General features: G+C 46.3%; 3 protein-coding genes across 3 annotated transcripts; 1 reads left to right on the top strand and 2 right to left on the bottom strand.

Moving 5' to 3' along the window:
• Nucleotides 1-684: 684 nt before the first annotated feature.
• Nucleotides 685-1,782, top strand: PtA15_6A854 (uncharacterized protein; the record flags this gene model as incomplete). The annotated part of the gene is made up of 1 exon (XM_053170602.1): nucleotides 685-1,782. The coding sequence occupies one exon, from the start codon at nucleotides 685-687 to the stop codon at nucleotides 1,780-1,782; it is 1,098 nt and encodes a 365-aa protein (XP_053021777.1).
• Nucleotides 1,783-2,649: 867 nt separating this feature from the next.
• On the bottom strand, nucleotides 2,650-4,573 carry PtA15_6A853 (uncharacterized protein; the record flags this gene model as incomplete). The annotated part of the gene is made up of 2 exons (XM_053170601.1): nucleotides 2,650-2,779; nucleotides 2,850-4,573. The coding sequence occupies 2 exons, from the start codon at nucleotides 4,571-4,573 to the stop codon at nucleotides 2,650-2,652; spliced, it is 1,854 nt and encodes a 617-aa protein (XP_053021776.1).
• Nucleotides 4,574-13,395: 8,822 nt separating this feature from the next.
• On the bottom strand, nucleotides 13,396-15,797 carry PtA15_6A852 (uncharacterized protein; the record flags this gene model as incomplete). Its single annotated transcript, XM_053170600.1, has 2 exons — nucleotides 13,396-13,478; nucleotides 15,593-15,797. 2 exons carry the CDS (start codon nucleotides 15,795-15,797, stop codon nucleotides 13,396-13,398), a joined length of 288 nt encoding a protein of 95 aa, XP_053021775.1.
• Between the last annotated feature and the right edge of the window lie 4,216 nt (nucleotides 15,798-20,013).

The raw sequence follows: 20,013 nt of genomic DNA, 5'->3' as shown, positions 1-20,013 counted from the left end.
CAATCCACCTAAACAATCATCCAGCATGGAGCTATAATTATAATGAGTTTGTGTTTCTGCGGGGAGGCGAGGGGGCGGGCTCCTGAGGATGCATGTGGGAGCCATGAGCCAATGTTTTCTTGCTCATAGTGCGCCCTAACACTCTGCCGGACATAATACCACAGGGGCGCTTTCCAGGAGGATCGCAGGCTCAGCCATGAGCTCCGGACTTGGTTGTCATATTCGAAAGGTGTCCAAGCCCATGAGGCGCTGGCGAGGGTTGGCAGGTGCAAGAGGGGGCGCTGTACAGATTAAAAGATCGAAGCGCAATCGCAACGAGCAGATTATTCCTGGATGCAAGCTTGGAGGGATACATATGTGTGATCGGAGCGCCGGCTCCGAGCAGCCGGCTGGTTTGGCCCATGAACCCCTGTTTGGCTGGCGATGGCCTTGTATGTATGCTCAGGCTGCTGGAGTGGTGGCATGGGCAGGACTGGCCCCGCCTAAACAGTAAACTGCTGCTGCCCAATACATACATCCCCCACTGCTGCAGCCTTTGGCCCAGTTCCCAATCCGGCCCATCTTCTTCGTCCCCCATTTACTTTGCTTTGCTTTGCTTTACTTTCTTTCTTTCCTTTACGTTCTTTAATCATCATCTTTCTTGCTTCTTGCTTCCCTCCGCTTGACATCTGCCCGCCCTCCAGCATGCACCTAGCCCTCGAGCTCGACTGCTCCTTTCTTGACCTCTCCGGCGACGACCCGGCCTACGACTCGCCCACCTCCTCCCAGGAAGACGAGCCCGTGGACGGCAAGGTCCTGCCGCTCCCCCCGAGAGGCACGCTCCGCCGGAACCGGCCGAGCCGCAGGAACGTCTACCACAACCAGCCCTCCTCGGGCGGCACGAGCCCGGCAGAGCGCCGGCCACGCCAGAGGTCCGGCAACCCCGACGACATCAGCCTCTTGAGCCTCTCCGACATCCGCCTGCCCCTCGCATCCTCGCCAGAGCACCCGCCCGGCCAAACCCCCCCGATTGCAGCACCAACCGCGCTGGCCTCGTCCACCACCTCCTCCTCCTACAGCTCTCTCTTGGACAACATCACCCACCACTGCGCACGCTATCTCGAGAGCCACCCGCTCCCACAGCCACCACCCTCCGAACTGGCCAGCCCATTCCACACCCGAAAACCGCTCATCAACACCCCCCCTCTCTCCGGAAAGGCCTCCAAACCGCCTCGTCCCCAATCACCCACCCACCAGCGGAACGGATTCATCCCCCAAAGCGCCGGCCATCCGACTCCCGAGGCCGGCCGGAAGCCACAGACGACGACGGCAACCAAGCGGCTCGACGCGGGACTCAGCCGATCATGCTCCATCAAGCTGCTCTCCTTCCAGCCCGACCTCACGCCCCTCCATCTCGCCTCCCAACTCATCCACGACTCCTCCTCCTCCTCCACAACCACAACCACTTCCTCATCCTCATCCTCATCATCCTCATCCACCACCTCCTCATCCCCAGACACGATCACCACCTCCTCACCAGCCACCAACTTCGAGATCCTCATCGCCGCCTCCTCCTCAGGCCCTCTCTCCACCATCCACCCCAACCAGCCCTCCCATCCCATCCTCAAATCAAAACAGATCGCCATCAAAGATCAGCCACCCTCGACCAAGAATAACTTCGAGCTCTTCAACCAGACCAATATCGCCTCTGCGCTATATCTGTCTCACACCATCCACCAAGGCAAAGAAAACATGCTCGACCATCCTCTCCATCTGACCGAAGACGACCCTCTGGAGTACTGAGCTCACAACCGGCCCCCGTCTCTGTTCTTTCTCTTGTTCTTTCTTTCTTGAGCGGCCTGCTAATTCTTTATATAACCTCTAGTTCATACAAGTATCTGTGATGTCTATGTACCCCGTTAAAAAAAACAACCCCACATTCCCACAAAAACAGTTCTCATTCCAGAGTAGATCTTGAAGTCACAGTTCGCTTGTCTGTAGAAAACCATTAACTTCCATACCCCTTTCACAACATACAGCTGGATCATCATCATCAGTAGTTGAAGTCTTCCTTAATTTTACCTACACATGCATAGTTGCCTTTTTTTTGTTCTGTAGCATTCCTTGATAAATAACTTGGGGAAGAAAAGATAACAAAAAATGTCTCTTTGTTTGCAGTCGCGATCACCTACTTGACTCATTGATTGCAAAGTTTCTCAAAACTGAGCGTTGGATGGACCGCTGTGTGTTCAAGTCGTTGATGTCTGTTTTGGCTACATTTGGCTGGCACCACTCATCCAAATGAATCATACATATCAAAAACCAAACTCTTTCTATCACGTCAAGGCGGGCAGCCAAACACATCCTTATATTTTTGATCACACACTCTCAAAACAAGCATTGCGCATTTTTCGAAATTCAAACCAATTAACTAGATGAACAAACTCATAATCGAAAGTGATCATGAAAGTCGTCGGATTGTATGCTTTCCGTTCAGGAGGATCAAGTACTACCCAAGAGAGAGAGAGATGGTGGATCAAGTTGATTATTGAAAGTGTATGTATGAAACATCCCTTTCTGTGGTGTATTGTTTGCTTTCGAGAACACGACATCAAGCAACAGGGAATGCTAAAACTGGTATGGTATCAATGTGAAGGCAGAGGAAACAGGTTACAGATTATGGTAGATTTTAGAGGCTTTGAAACGCGACACTTTCTTAGGAATCGGTGGGCTGTCTTCTGGGATCGATTCTGTGGATTCATGAATACTTTTAATCGAATAATTTGGTTGCTGCTGTGATCTGCGAAAAACGCGCAAGATCGAGATCAGTACAAAGATAATCGATGAAGAAAAGAAGAGAAGAGACTGACGTGGTTTGTGCGTCTGGTTGGACAGTGGTCGGAGAGGGATTCTTTGAGATTGCGGCTCTAGATTTCAGTGCAGAAGTCTTGGGAGCAGTCTTGATTTCGGGTGGTCCTTCGTTCCGGGATGCCCTTTCGACGGATGGTTCTTCAGGCAGAAGATCGTGGGCGTGTTGAGGAGCAGTATCTAGGGGTGGCTGAGGACCATAATCTTCATCTTCCAGGTTGATTTGGCCAGACCTAGCCTTCTCCATCCAAGCCATCAACTCCGACCCGGCCCTCTCAGCCGCGATCCGGCGTTCTTCATCCATCCCGAGAGCCTCTAATCGTGACCGGAGCAGTTCGACTTCCTCGGCCGTCAGTTCGTCGTCCAGCTCCGAGAAGTCTGCCGGCCGGCCCGGGAGCTGGTGGACGGCCGCGCCCATCGTCGGCGCGGGGCCCTCGATGATCGGCGCAGCCCCAAACAGCTTCCCGTCGACCACCTTGTGCTCTCCTAGAGCATCCGGATCCAAGAGATGCAACGGCCGTCCAGTCTTGAATCTGCTCTGGCCGTTGGATCGTCGGGGCACACCTGGTGCTTGGGCCCGGGCGTCGAGCGGTACCCATTCGGCCTCCTCATCTGAGCCCGGCGCTCGGTCGCCTCCTAATGGCCCGGTCCCTCGACCAAGCCCTAACCCTTGCCGTTTGGTATGGTATTCTATCGCAGCTTGTCTGAGGTCTAGTGCCGTTTCAATGTGCTGGTCTTCCGGGGGCCAGCTCGACCCCCCTTCTGCCTCTTCATCGTCGACCGACCATACTGATGAGCCGTCGTTTGCCTCATCATCATCCGAATCATCTGGATCATCCTCTTCAGCACTTTCTTCTTCTTCTTCTTCTTCTTCCTGTTGAGATCCAGGATCTTCGGGTTTAGATTTCAGAGCGCGCGGCAAAAGGGAGGCTAGGCGTGGGTTGAGATATGCATTTTTCCCGTTGACTTCAATCTTGCTAGGCTGGGTAGGTTTTATTGGGGAAATGATGCCGGGCTGAGCGATGGGGCGTTCGACGATGTCGGACAGCATGATCCCAGGAGATGGACGGGGTGGGTTTGGAGGGGCGGGGGATGAAGATGTGGGGGGTGATTTGGGAGGGTTCAAATAAGTTTCAGGGGCAAAGGTGACCGACTTCTTCGGGGGCGGCTTTGCAGAAGATCCTGTCTCGTCCTGTGAGCTCAGTTTATCGGTCCGGGTACTTGTAGCCATGATGCTGGTAGGCGGAGTGGGGCAAGCTGGAGGATTGAGGTCAGCCGACGACTGGCCAACTTTCTGAGAAGTTGATGGAATTGACAGCGACGGCGACGACCTCTTGAAAATATTCTTGAGCCCATCAAGCCCGGTCTTGCCCCACTCTTTCAAGTCTTGATCATCTTGTTTGGAGCAGTACGACTCGCGCTCAGCGAGATTGAGTGCCTTGTCTAATTCTTGGCCGATATCCTCGGGCGTGATGAATTCTTCGGTAGTGGGTTCATCGTCTGATTCTCTTGGTTCGGTCTCCTCTGTGGGTCTGTTCTGGAGCTCTAGTTCTTCCTCTTTTTCTAGTTCGTCTAAGACTTTGCTAATGTGAGGCGGAAGCTGATACGAGCCGGTTTCTGTTGAATCGTCAGACTTCGTAGTTCCAGCGGAGGCAGACGTTGAGCGATGGCCACTGTTCTGGGTTAGATTCGGTTGTTCGGGTCCAATGATGTTCTGGATGTCCATTCTTCTGGGACTTGCACGTGGGAGTTTCCAAAAAAATTCTGCCCAAGGAGCTCTGGACCGCGACGCCACCTGCGCAACAGTGTGCGCCGGCGAACAGACAAAAACTGGGGCAATTTGCAAGAGACGCTCCGGAGCACCAGTATTCTCAGAACCGCGATTTGAACTGTGGGGGCAATTCACACCAAAGTTGACCACCTCCCACACCACAGGACCAGTTTTTGAGATTTGGGCCTGTCTTGGCAAATAGCCTGGTCCTATTTCTTCCCTGGCTCAGTAGAGAACTGACACCCTTCTCTGTGAGCCAGGTAAGCTCTTTCTTTCTCTCTTGTTGTTTCCTCTCTTCTCTCAGTTTGGTAGAGAACTGACAGCCTTCTCTCTGAGCCAGTCATAGCAATCAAAGCCCCCTGACATTGGTCCTGGAACTCCTCCTCCGTGCCCGTGCCATTGCTCCTCCGTCTCCAGCTCCAGTGAAGGGATTCAATCCTTACAGCTTTTTTCAGCAGACTTGCAGGAGTAGATAAAGCAAATATTTCAATTGTTTTTACCAACTAAGAAAGGCCCTTTGCTAGCCTCTATTTTTTTTTCTAACCCTCCAGAAATATTTACCACCCAAACACTCAAAGTAGAGCAAAAATTCTAAAACGTTACATGAAACATTATCACTCAAAAGTGTTATGATTTGATGATTTCGAATTCAAACACCCCCAGCTTGACCATACAATTAGGAAAGCAAATGACAAAGAGTCTCACCAGTTTGTTTGACACAGTGAATTCCGATCACTGTTTCAAGTAATGCTGCTGCTTCTCAATCAAACCTGTATCAGCAAATGCCAACAAGATTTTGCAGTGGAACTGTCAAGATAAGATATGTTCCCCCCACACATATCATTTCCTCATCAAAAAACCTTACTCAAGCTTCATTGTTCAAGGTAATGATTCCCTGATCTTCTTATCCCATGGGCAACACTTTGGGCTAAATTTCCTTTACTGTGATTGGGTAGGAAGAAAATAAAGATTTTCTGCAGATTGGTGTACTAAAATTGCTCTCTCAGCTCTTGCAGTATCAACATGAATACCCAACTTTTTGGCCAGTTGCATATCATATTGCAGACAGTTATGTGGGAATTATTGGTTGCAAACAGCCCTCTCTATGTGAAAGCAAGTGAAGGGATGATGGAAAAACTCAGTATTGATTCTTTTTTTATTGGAGGTTCTTCTGGAGGTAGGGAAACTATAGCTCAGTAGCCACTTGGGCTGATTCTTTTTCCAAATTCTCTATTTTATTCAATCCATCTTTATTCTATGCTGGAAGATTTTCATGTTGACCATTACCTTCTGATCACATATGTCTATGTTGAAGGCCCAAAATTCAACCCAGATCCTCCTTTGTTACAAGGCTCTGAGAGAGATGCAGAATATGCAAAATGTTAGTTTATACCTTTTTTTATTAAGCAATGATTATTCCTATGCAACAAAGGAAGACTAAGTTCAACCTTTCTGGGAAAATAAAATTCATGAAATTCTTTACCTTCTCCAGCAAGCAATAGATTGGGCCAAGAATGTCATGGAGGTTAGTCATCCTATTCTAAAATGTTCTGTAACTACAGGCTGTAATATTAAGCAAAAAATGAAACATTTCAGTCCTCCCAATTCAAAAATCAGCAAGCTTAGTGAGGAAGCGGATTTGTGGCCTTGAGAATAAAATGAAATCAATTTTTGTGTCAAAGAATGGACATCATTTCCCAGTTGAATTGCGGGAGCATTTCCATCTAATGAATTGTGCCTTTGAAGAAACTTTTAAACCAGATCCATCTTCAACAAAGATTTTTGGTGTCACTATCCCTAGGCATGAAGTTTCAGGAAATCAATTCATCACAGAATGGAACACACTTTGGAACAAATTGGAATCACTCCCATCTCCAAGTTATTTTCTTTTCAGATTTATGGAAGACATTATGATCTCATTTCTCACTGAATCAATAAAGAATAAGGTTTGCAACTTGAAAGATATTCAATTTTTCCTAAATGGAACAAGGGGAAAGATTTTAGTTCTGAACCATGTAAACAATACATTTTTGGGGAAAGAAAAAAGGGGGATACATTCCCTCACTATTGACTTTAAGTCTAGAATCCTTCTGAGCTCATAAAATGGAAACTTACAGGCACTACTTGAAGGTATTTCATTTATTCTTTAGTATTCCAAAAGAAAAGCTTGAATTGATTTTGATTGCTATCTTGTCTGTTTTGGATCTCAAAAGTCATGGATCAGGGATTTTGGCATATGGAAGAATTGGATTATCTCTTGACTATTTTTAAAACTAAATGTGAGTTCATATCTCCATATATCCAAGAAACAATTGAAAAATTGAAGGGAAAATCAATCAAGATGAATTGCTCAGAATCTGGGGAAACAAAATTCATGCCCCCCGGAATTGAATCAAAGATGAAGTATGAGGCTCTCATCAAGAAGATGTTTGTGGATATATCAAGGCTTCAATTTTTTAACACCAAAGTAACCAGAAAACAACATGGTTATTTGAACTTCAAGCTCTTATATGACATACTAAAGTTTCTGATAAATTCTGATCTTGAATATATATCAAGAGAAATGAAAGAAGTTCTCAGGACCTCCAAAGAGTATCAATATGTTCTTTTTCTTGAAGAATTTATCCAAAATGTCTCTGCCACATTAAATTTATTCCTGGTAAAAAAAAGAACCTTTTGGCATGGATATAATGAACCTCTTGACCCACCAGATATTTACAAATACATGTTTATATTGAATCCAGAATATTGCCAAAGAATAAACCTATCCCCCCAATCATCCTCTACAATACAGCTAACCAAACACCTTGGATGGCCAATAGTAAATTTTGGGGAGAAAGAAGCCAATTATTGGGAAGAGGCTTTCCAAACTTGGTGTGACAAGGAAGAAGATGTAAGAGAAAGCTTTGGACCACATAGTAACATGGTTGCACTGGCTTCGCAGTGGTGGAAACAAACACACAATTCCTTCTTGAAGCAAAAAAACAAGTTGGAATCTACAGATTTGTCTGCATCTGAAAATATACTGAACCAAACAGCCATGATCATGAATTATCTCAAAAGAGAATTAATTTCTGCCTGTAAGCTGGCTTGAAATTTATATCTGGAAATAAAAAAACAGCCAACCAAACCACACTCCAGTTGATCAAAGTTTGTGTCACAAAGACTTGGGGTCAACACCCTGGGTTGTAACTTGTTTGACTCCCCAGATGGGTTTTGTCATGTACTCATGTTTTTCTCTCCTACTTTTTCAAATTTGTTTCACTGCCTTGTGCAGAGAGAACCTCCAAATTCCTGGAAAAACCCCTGACCATATTCAAGCAAGAACATTCCTTGGAGATCCTTTATAGATCACCACAGGGACATATTAACTGTTTTCATGTGTTCTGGTATGGGATTTACCAGAGTGCAAAGAGGGAAAACAATGTGTTTTCATATTCAGCGGCCAGTATACCTTGTTCCAGGTCAACATGAGATACACCTCATTGGCTCCCCATGCTACAAGGCATAGACACAATAACCACAGGGAGAAGATCCTAAGAATCAATAAAAAAAGTTCAATGAGTGATTCAACCAGCTTAGGATGCTGCTCAAATATCCAAAAAACTGGGCCATTGGCTTGGGGCCCATTTCTCTTACTCTTGATATCTCACCTTAAATCTCCTAATTTTTCAAATTTGTAAAGTGACAGGAAAACTAACTTGATTTTTTTACATCCAAAGTAGGTAATCTTAGAAAAAGAACATTGGATGATACTAAAGAAGAGGAAAAAACCCACCCAACAGATTTGATGGGCCTAAAATCTAGAAACCCAGATTTCATCTTTGGATTTTCAGAAAAAGCTCCTCAAAATCATAATGGAATAGGATCATCATCTCAAGACCCAAACAATAGATCAGATACCAAACGTAGTATGTATCCAATTCAGTCCTTTCATGTCAATTTCACCACTATTTGAATTGAATCTTTCATGCTGGAAAAAACACAGAAAACATAGCTGAAGTGGAGAATGAAAGTCCACAAAAAAAGAAAGAAAAAGGTAAGCTACCTATTGAACTTAATTGTAGGTTGACTACTACATAAAAATAATGATTCTCATAAATGTTAATTTTTATCATAGAAGAATTTATCACCTCTTGATTTCCCTCCAGGCCAAAGAAGTGTTCAAAACCCCATCAGAAATCAGAAATCAATCAAGTGCCAAAATTGATGTTCACTGCATATAAAGTTGCAACCCAACAATCCCGCCAATATACTTTGTTTCCCTATTTCTTCAGAAACTTATTTCATCCATCTTTTATTTTTAGCCTGATTGATCTTTATATATCTTACTCTATCTCTTGGTTCCAAATTACATGACTATTTTGAACAACAAATTAAGGATTTCCATATTACCTGATATTTGGGCTATACACACCCTTCCAGATTCTATTACATACATACAAGATAGAATGTGTCATAAAAAATCTTTCCTCTCCAATTATAAATTCAATGAATTTCCATCCACACTTACTAGCCAAAAAACTAACCTTGCTGGCCCTTATCATTCACTTTATCCCTGTTAGTTTGTTCCATAATCAAGTGTGATAAGTATTAAAATTTATCCATATCAAAATTCATGAGTAAAATATCAAATACAAATAGCAAAATTCAAGGGGTCCTTTAGGCTTTTGGAAAGAAAGATTCTGCTAGCTTGTGTGACAGAAAAGTGCTTGGAGGTTGTCTCAGGAACCTGGAAACCCAAAAAGTAGGTGGGTAACCTAAATGTATGAATCTAAGGGTCATAAATAAGGGACTTCACTGAATAAGGGGCATGGGGTTCAACTTCAGGCAATAAGCCTAGAGGTTCTAGCTCCAACAGATCAGGTGATTTATTTCTAATGTCTTCAGAGAGATTATTATCCAGGGTTCTCTTGTTAGTTCTATCCACAATTACAAGGAAAGATAACAAAAAAAGAAGGGTCACTCCAAACTTTTACTTTGTGCACTCCACATTTTTGGCCTTGGGGGGCCAGCACTCCAAAAAAGTTGGAGTGCCTTGATTTTGTACTCCCCAAACATGAAGTCCTCAGATGGGCACTCCATGTTTGTTGGAGTGCACAACTGGATACTCCAAAATTGACCAAAATAGGGGAGTGCAGCTAGATGCACTCCAAAAAAATGGAGTGCAAGCCCAAGCACTCCACCTTTTCAGTGAAGGATTTTGGCTTTGCACTCCAGCTGCCAAATACCAAATGGGGTGCATTTGGGTGCAATCCAAGTCTCCTTTTTTTTGGAGTGCCCAAAGCACATAGCCATCAAGCAAGGCACACCCCAAGCTTGATGACTGGACATTGAGTGGAGTACACACACCACTCAATGACCAACCAGTCATTGAGTGGCGTACACCCTTGATGACCGTTTGGGCTTCCTATGGGGCCTAAACTTGAAGTCAATGGCAGGAACTATCAGACGTGGCTGGTGATGCTCCGGCAGGCTATTCAGGGAATGGTGGGCAGGAAGATTGAACTCAACGACACCGACCTTGTCCTTGTCAACAGCAAGGACATGCTGCTCAAGACTGCCATCCTTGCGTCTGTCAATGACAACATCAAGATCAGTGTTGCGGAGGAATCTTCTGGTTTGGCAGGTCTGAAACCTTCACCTTGAGGAGCCGTACTGCGCATATTGCCATATACAAGGACCTACTTGATTCAAAGTTCAATCATCATGATTGATCAGCTGACCTGGACGCTCACTTCCGTCAAATAGAAAACAAGGCAAATCAGCTGTTTCAATCGGGCTTCACCTTGAACAAGGAGTCCTTCATAGGGCTTTTGTTCCACCTCTCCCTTCCAAACCTCGATTCCTTTCCATTTGTCAATTTTGCAAGACAGATCGACCAACACATGGATCGCGACAAGGGTATGATCAAGAATACTGAGCTGGTTCGCCTCGCAAAGACCAATCTCACTCTCTTCTGTCAAAACCGCAAGTCTTCTGCAGACAAACAAAACGATTGCGGTGGATGACCAGGGCAATCAGATCCTCCTACCCAGTCCAAGCCTGGCCACCCCGGAACCAACAAATGGTGTCATTGTTGCAAAAGAAACACTCATTCTACCTCTGAGTGTACGCAATCAACCAGTGCATCTACTGGGGGCAATTCCTAAAATACTTTCAGGGGTGGCGGGACCACTTCCAGCAATCCTTTCCGCAGCTCAATGGCCCCACCTCAAACTGGGATCCAAGCCAACACTGCGGAGGCTATTGAACCGCCTTCGCACACCAAGCAAGCTGAATCCCCCATCCTCCAATCTGTCACGATGGACTCCTTTAACCCAAGGTGACGCAGGAGGAAATTGACTACATCATCAAACAGGGTGGCCGTTTGTTTGGCCTTGATTTGTGGGCATCCCACACTTTCACCAACAATCTTTTGTTGATTTCCAATTGCAACCCCCTTCCTACTCCCTCCCATCCCTCTGATAGTGGCCCCTCACGGGTCACAATCTTTTGTTACAACAGTTGGGTGGATGACGCTTAAGAACAAATCAGGGTCAGTAACACTCAACAATGTCTATTACAGCCCCACCGCAACGTGTACACTACTATCTGCGGAGACTCTACGACTTGGCAGTGGCCGTTTGCGTATTTTGGATCATGGCATTGCGTCTGTTCATTTCCTTAATGGTTTCAGTTTTAGGTCTTTTCTGGTCAACCGTTGTGGTCATTATTCCTGTGTTTGTAGGATCCATTCTAACCTAGATGCCGCGGGGAGGTCTCGCTGAAGACTCTGAGGGGTACGGACAACCGCTGTCGCCCTCAAGAGCTGCGGAGCGCAGGGTACTGTTGTACCGTGCTTGATGTCGCCTAGCTCATAGGAAGGCGTGGAACGCAGGGCACAGTTGTGGCTAGCATGTCGCTATGCACATTAGCCTGTTTAGCTTATTGGCTCACTCAACTGGCTGCTCACATTTTGAGAGCCCCGAAAACCAGAGAGTGGTTTCCCAAGACTCTCGTGTGCGGGTCGGGGGGAGGTTTAATCTCCGATCCACTGTACTTGTCTCTCTTTAAGCTTCCCTAGCACAGAGTCTTCCGGGAGGGAAGACATGTCTGCGAGAAGCTCCCGAGGGAGGAGAGGACAGCGGAGCGGATCCTCCCGGAGCAGACAGACACCCAAGGGTGTGAGGGCAAAGGCGCTAGACCCATAACTCCGACCAGGGCAGGTCGGAGCCGGGCGCCAGAGCCCATCCTGCCGCTCTCCCGAGCCTAAGGGAATGGGATTTATGGGAGTCCTTGGGGGAGGGAGAGGGCCCCCTTGTCTCTCTAGAGTATTCTCCTCGGTATCACTTTGGTCCAACGTCTGAGCCAGCATACATGTTTGGTAGACGCTTGTTGGTTGGTTTACCATGGCTGAGTCAAGAAGTGATATCTCTTGGCCTTGAGATTGTTTCACAGATCGTTCCCCGCCGACGCGGGCCTAGGATCTGAGTGGTTGTGAAACACAACTGGGGGTGTCTCCAGGTGGTTTGGTTCGAAGCGTCTAACGCCTACGCTAGCATCTAGCTGGTGTACTACATATTCATCACCTAGAGCTGAGTTATTAGTCTTCTTGGGACATAGCTGGCGTGATGATTTCTCGGCACGGTCTGTTCTGATTGAAATATGAGATGAGTAGGGCAACGGATCAGCAGATGATCTTTGAGACAGGTCAGAGGTAGAAGGACCCTGCTGTCTCTTCTATTGGCAGTTGCCAGGCCTTCGCTTCCGATCACTGGGGATTGGTAATCTGTTAGTTCCCGCCCGCGTCTCGGGGCTGAGAAGCAGTGTTTCGAAAGACTCCTTAGGTCCAATTCTTTCGCATCAAGAGTGTCGATCCCAAAGTGATCGACGATCTTTTGTAGACGCCTGGGTGTGCCTTCTATGCTACATTGTGTCTCACATATGCAAACAGCAATTCTGAGCTGCCTTGCATTTCTGCAGCTTTGGATATTAGGAAGTCCTCAGGCTCAACTCGTTGGTCATAGGGTCAAGGGCCTCGGGTGGTTGGCTTTCCTCAGAATGATGTTCTACCCGCCAGTAGGCTAGCTGCAGCATTTGAGTTTCTGTATGAACCAGATTTTAACGGTTATTTTATTCTACATGGCCTTGGCGGTTACCAGGAGGGCAGAAGTTCGGGTGAGTCTCGGAACCAAATGTTGGCGACCCACACCGGATCACTTGACACACTTGAGCGGAGTCTGGATGGGCTCTTGGTCGGACTTGGAGGAAGGCTGTTATGCGATAACACTTCTCCCCACCTACTGTCGTCGTACTTAAGCAGCCCTCATCACCATAATAGTTTAAACAGATCTTGTCGAGGGTACAAGTCTTGTTCAAGCTTCATGCCTAACAGCGCCAATCTCTCATTGCTGCATCAAGAATGGGAAGCAGATGATTTCATGTTGTCAATGTGCTGCTCCAAAGGAGACCTCGTCAAACAGCGCGCTGGTGAAATCCATGAGGCTCCAGGATGAGATCTCAAAGCCTTTCCCCTTTGTTCTCCACTGAGCGATTTGGGAGATGTAGGGCTGATGTAGCAGCTTAATAGCAGTGCCTACTTAAGTCTGTTTGTTCGTGAGGGGGGGTTGCCCTTTGAAGTCTACGACTGCAAGTATTGGGGGTACCTTTCTTAGCCCGAGATTATCATCATTCAATCCAGGCCTTTGAAGCGAGTGTGCGAGGTCAAAAAGGGTCAGAGACGGATAGGAAGTTGAACGGCCCAAGGACTGGTGCGGTCAAGCCAAGTAGGGGGGTTAGAAACTGATTGCGACGACTCTGTAGGTGGATGGAAGTCTGGAGGTCACCGTCGGAGGATGGACGAGTCGAGTAGATTTGGCTAGAGACCAGTGAGCCCTCCACAGTGGGAGAGCACGTATTCGGTACATATTGGCGTTGGACTGAGGGCTTCCAAGATGGTCTAGTACATATGTCATTTCTCTTTGGAAGACATGTCTAGTGCAGGAGTGGTCTCGCAACCAGGTGTTTGTTCTTTGTTTCCTAGGGATGCCCGTCAAAATTGATGGGAATGAATTTGCAACTACGTGCATCTTACCTTGCACAGGGCCAAAATTGGGCCTATCGGCGATAACACCCATCCCCCAATTTTGGTATGTGTTGCTTTTGGATGGATGTGATTCCATTTGGTGCTTTGTCTTGTATATGTGTGTGGCATTTGATTGCGAGAGATATTGGCCCATCTACTTGAGCCTCAAATGGTGTTATTGCTCGTTATTGACTGCTCTTTTGGGACAATCTTTCCTCTGGGTACCTCAGGTTTTACCTTACCAGGGCCAGGTTCCTTCAGAGAAGTAAAGTGTCTCTTTTTGTGTTTGGCTCTGAATTTGTTCATGTCATTGCACTGGATTCACTTTTGGTTTTACAAGAGTACTATTCATAAATCTTGGGTAAACTGAGTGTTATCTATGGTATTTGCAATTGAGGGTTATGGTAACTAGCAATCTGGGTGACCACCGGTATAAGGGATACTCTGATGATAACTTGACCTGGTTCGCACACTTGGAGGGTACACTGTTGGCACGTCTTTCCTTTGGTGTGTTGTGTAATTGGGAAGTAAGTATTTGGGCATTTTCCAATGCTGCAACTATGTACGGAGATACGAATGTCCTGCAGTGCGCACATGACCAAACACTGTGTGTTGGATTAGAGAAGGGATGTGGTGGAGATCAGGAAGAGGGCAAGAAGGGTCTTCAGGGTGAGGACGGAGTGGGGATATGAGAAGAGGATAAATTATGAGAATTCCAGTTACCTTAAGAGAGCGAGGGAAAAAAAAAAAAAAAAAAAAAAAAAAATGAGGGGGGTGCAAGGGATATGAACTGAAGAGAGAGATATGGAGGTGCCTTTGAAAGACAATTCTGTCTACATAGAAGTTGGAATGAAACCAGGAGAATTTCAAATTTCATGGTGCCTTTGCCACCGTTTAGGCTATGGAGTCTGGGTTGCCGTCCATTGGGCCTTTGGCTAACAACCTCAAGGCTATGTTGATTTGAATTTGGGGACACTGAGGTTCTGTGGCAAGACTTGGAACATTTGGTTTGCGCTCTGTTTGGTCACGGGGCCAAAGCAAACGTTCCTTGTTGGGACTTAAAGGTTTAGGCCATTGGATCTTGGTTGGATCCTGGCAATGGGATGATTTAAACATGTACTGTGTTTGGTTGTGTTACCAAAGCAATGATCTCTTGTCGAGACTGATAGATTTGGGCTGTTAGATCCTGGTTGGTTCTCAGCAATGTGTGGATTCTAACTTGTGCTCAACCTTGGTCTTGGCGCCGAGGCGACCATTCCTTGTCTATACTCATATAGAGGCTTGGGCTGATGGATCTTGGTTGGATCTATTCTCAACTCTGAGGTGATTTGACTTAAGCTCTGTTTTGGTCGCGGAGCCAAAGCAACCGTTCCTTGTTGGGAGTTAGAGGTCTTTGGTGCCATTGGACTCAGCTATAAGATGAGTTAACTTATGCTCAGGGGATAATTTAACTCGTACTCTGTTTTGGTCGCGGTGCCGAGGCGACCGTTCCTTGTTGAGACGTGGAGGGAGAACATTGGGCTGTTGGATCTTGGTTCGATCTCAGCTGTGAGATGATTCTAACTTATGCCCTGTTTGGTCACGGCGCCGAGGCGACCGTTCCTTGTTGGGACTTGGAGGTTTTGGGTTCGTTGGATCTTGGTTGGATCTTAGCCATGGGATAATTTAACTTGTACTCTGTTCTGGTCGCGGCGCCGAGGCGACCGTTCCTTGTCGAGACATGGAGGGAGAGCGTAGCATTCAAGTATTATGTAGGATGGTGTGTGGTTGCTTATGACTGGATGGGCAACTATACACTACTTGGGATTGGCAGAAAGATCGTAGAATCCAGCGGGAATTTGGAGATGAATTAGGGATAGGATCAAGAGCCGGTGAAGGAAGGTGCCAAATGTTTGGAGAAAAGGAACGGTCTCTGCTGGGGCTGCTGAAAGGGGCCATGTCAGTAGGAGCGCTGGCAAAGAAAGAAAGATTCTTGTTGGAGATGGAGAAAGAGGCCAGGTTAGGAGAGACACTGGCAAGGAAGGAGAGGATGAGCTTCCGAGGCGGCTTGGCTGGGGAGGAATGGACGAGTCTGAGGAAGAGAGCTCCTTGAGGGAAGTTCCCAAGGAGCATGCTTGGAGCTCGACCTCCTATACCGCCCTGTAAGCGCCTGCCTTTGGGCTGAAGCATGTGTCAAGATAAATTGCCTCATCTTAAGTGTTCGGCGGCTTGGCGTGTACAGGGGTTGGCTAGGCGGTCTCTATGGACTCCACCCACCTCCCGCTGCGCTCCCGGTAACACAACAGGAAAAATTCAAACTTTTATGTGTACTCACAAAACGCCTCAAGATACGGCCAAATGGACATCAGAAATGGAATCTAGGACCAAAATAACCCCTAGTCACCCACTGAAACCACTCTCATATCTCTACCGGATCAGAAGATACGCTAATCATCCCTTTCACGCACCAGTCCGAGCGGGTTCACACACAGACTCAACTCTTGGCTACCATACTTGGCATAATGAATACGGCACATGAATTACTTTTCATCCTTCCTTTTATCAGGCCTCACCTCCTATTTCCCCTTGCATATGTTTGTTTCCCATTTGCATATCTTTGATCTTGGAAAATCCTTGTATGAATATATATGATCCTGTTTGCATATCAAAGGGATGCATTGTAGATAGTCTAGCTAAATTCCCTCAGTTGTACTTTCTCACCAACCAAATTACCTCAAAGCTGTTCCCCTGGAGCTAAATTCCCTCATCATTGTCTATATAAGGAGGCCTCTGCCTGCCAGTTGTTCCCTCCTCATGCAATCTGGCAGTCTAGATTCCCTACTCACTCATTGCTCATATTATCCTCTATCCATATCACAGTTATCACCACTCAGTTTCACATACCTTTCACGCTTTATTTGAAATTCATATCACCGCTCAGTCACACACCTTTCACCAGTAACCAGTCCCCGGTCCCACTCCTGGTTGAGCTTAGCTCCCTCTCATCCTCATCACTCCTCACTTTCTGAACTTATATACCCCCAGGCCAAGGACCTAGGTTCAAGCCCCACTTGAGACATCAAGTCACCGTCACCTATCTCACACATCAGTAACCCCATCAACCTCGGACATCAACAACAATCCTCTTATATATCTCATCTTTGAACATATCCTATCACAAAATAAATTGCCAAGCTTACCTTGGTGGTCTTGTTCTCTGATATACAGAAAGGCAGAGCTTGCACATCATCCATACCTTTCGCCATTCAGCAAAAGGGTCTCACAAAACCTTTTGAGTCTTACACCGTTGGTGGCAGGTACCAGTGTTTATCCACACTTCACCTTCCCCTTTTATCATTGTACCCCCCGCTCCTAAGGAGGTCTTGTCTTCACTTGTATCCTCCAATGAAATTACTGCTTGCAACATTTCAATTAAGAATTTGGATGCCCTTATGTGGCATTGTTGACTCGGCCACATTAGCCTTAAGCGGATCATCCAAATATGTGTGCTGGGGAGTTGGCCGGATTACCTGACAAACTAACAAACAAGGATTTTGTTTGTGAGGACTGTCTATTCAGCAAGAGTAAGCGCAACAGAGGTCAAAGGCTCTCCGACGACTCACCACTCTGCCCAATGGACACCATTGTTTCGGACGTCCTTGGGCCATTTGTTGAAGGATTCAATGGCGTTAAGTACATCGTTGTTTTTCGAGATCTTGCCAGCACTAAAGATGGCACAAGGTACCTGGCACCTGTTTGCGGGTACTTGTCAAGGTTTGGCGGGTACTTGCCGGCGGGTGCGGGTGTCCAGATTCTGGGGTAAAAAAATGGCGGGTACCCGCGCCAAGTACCCGCCAAACACTTGTCCTGCCCACGCAGCCAGATTCTTGTATTGCACATATGCATATTATGTATATACATATGGCATACCTATGTATATTATGTATATACATAGGGATGAAAACCATCCTGTCCACCACAGGTGCAAAAAGATATTCCAAAGCCGGATTGAATCCGGCTTGGAAATATTTTCCAGTTCATTCAGAACGGACGTTGCCAGGAACGAGTCACAGCATCCGCGTTTGTGATATTTTCAGAATATCTCAGGAACCACTCTCAGTGGTTTCTGAAATATTTTGCATAAATTTAGGAAATATTTTCCAGGATATTTCCCCCCAAATATTTTGAAAATATCTCAGAAACCACTCAGAGTGGTTTTTACAATTTTTTCAAAGATATTCTTGATGATAAATCCAAAATATTTGGGGAAATATCTCCAATCCCACCATATGTCCAGCAAAATATTTTGTTAATCAAATTTTATCACACAAAATATTCTGATAAACCATTTTTATTGTGCACAATATTCTGATAACCACATATAATATTTCCAAAAACATTTCTGGGCATCGTCCAAATGGATGCCCGGTTATTTTTATTGTAAGCACAAAAATCATAAAAACAACAGACAAACAAGCATGAGACTAAAATAAAAGAGAAGAAATGAGCATTTGAACACTAGCTCTGGTGCATGGGTTCTCGAAGACGGTGTTGGGGTAGTACCACTTGGCGATGCAGGCAACCATCTGGGCCTCCTGCTGCTTGGTCCGCTTCCGCTTGAACTTATGGAGCAACTTCAATCGCGTGGTTGTAAGTATCTGAGCCCGGAAACGGCAAGTCCTCCGACAGACGCTCCTCATTTCCTTCCAAAACAGTGAATCTATCCTCCAAGCTTTCATTGTGCAATTGCAAGGAGAAAGCTGGGAAGGAAAGAAGATAGATCAAGACGTCAGCGGTCAAGCATCTGAAGCTGATGCAGTTACATGATTTAGAAAGAAGAAAACTTACAGATTTTTTGGCTGAACACTTCACCATCCACCCGCCCAATCAGTCCAACCTAGCCTCGATGACACCTTCACGGTCGTGATGACATGATGTTTCAGTCTCAAGATCAATGTATGTAGAGTGGCGAGGGAGTGTTTAGGAGAGGAGCCAATGTATGTATAGTGGCAAGGGAGTGTTTAGGAGAGGAGCCAGTTGAGGATGCAAAACTTGCGAGTACGAGTTGGGAGAAAGGGAAATCAGGCAGATCAAGACAGAGACCTGTGCGAGCTTGTGCGATGGACCATGATTCTCCAGTCGGTCGGAGTTTGGCAAGGGCTGTGTGAACCGCGGTGTTTCAACTCGGTGGGATATCACTGGGACAGTACACCAAAATATTGGTGAAAGGAAATATTTCCTTGAACTTTTCAAGGAAAGTAAATATTTTGTGGAACCTCTTTGGAAAAGTTCCAGGAAATATTTGGTTTCCCACAGAAATCAGAGGAAAAGTTTGATTACAAATAAAAATGGGCAGAAATATTTACAAAGGGGCTTCAAAAATATCTTTCCCAATTTTTCTCATAATATTTCCACAAACCAGCAGATTATTTTCAGACTGCATCCGAAAACTTTTAGTGCACCCGTGGTGTCCGTTTGTGTGCAAATGGACAGGCCCAACAAACGTACAGGACAACTACAGCAGGCCCAAAAAGGCTTGCTACTTTTGCCGCAAACTTGAAACTTTTGGCCGCAGTTGCCAAACTTTGCGCAGCTGATATCGGCCGTGCGCGCGGACCGTGCTCGGGGGATCCCGGGGTAGCTTGCCACCAATCCATCCGACGGCCGACCACCGCCCTCAACCCACTACCCACTACACCCATTACCCACCACCGCCAACACCAACGTCAAGGCCACCACGACTGTGATTGGAACCAGAAAAATTGATCCCGCCCGGCGATTGGAACGATTGGTTGCCGGTCTCGCTTCCATTTTTGCTTGCTCTGAATCATAACCGGGTCGCAACCCCTGGTAAGTCCAATTCACACTGGCCCCAACTCAATTGTTATGCTGTTCACGGCTTGTATGGCGGACCCAATCAAGCATATGCGGATGGGACGGCATGCAAGCTATTGCGGTTACAATTTCATCATGATATTTCCGAAAAGGAACAGATAGCTGACAACAATTGGAATGATCCATCCAGCGCAGCATTGAGTCGATCCCATTGGCCGAATCCGACCTATCTAAAACACGTGTGCCACCTTCATCACCACCAGATTAATCTTATCTTCTCAAGTACCCCATCACTGACAGTAATTGTCTTCTCTAGGTTCAATGTTTGTCCCGTATACGGCATCTTTCAAATACGCCGTGGTTTGGGCCGCCCTTGTGGGGAAGACATTAGCTGAAATCAATCTCTCGAATGGATCAGACATCAGCTCTGATTCTCTGCGGCGCTGGTGTGCATTATATGAAACAACCCGGGCTGTTGTCACCTATCCGGCAACCTATCAAACCATTGGTTGAC

The sequence above is a fragment of the Puccinia triticina genome, chromosome 6A, assembly GCF_026914185.1.
Source record: "Puccinia triticina chromosome 6A, complete sequence".
NCBI lineage: Eukaryota > Fungi > Basidiomycota > Pucciniomycetes > Pucciniales > Pucciniaceae > Puccinia > Puccinia triticina.
This window is presented reverse-complemented; position numbering and strand designations above follow the sequence as displayed.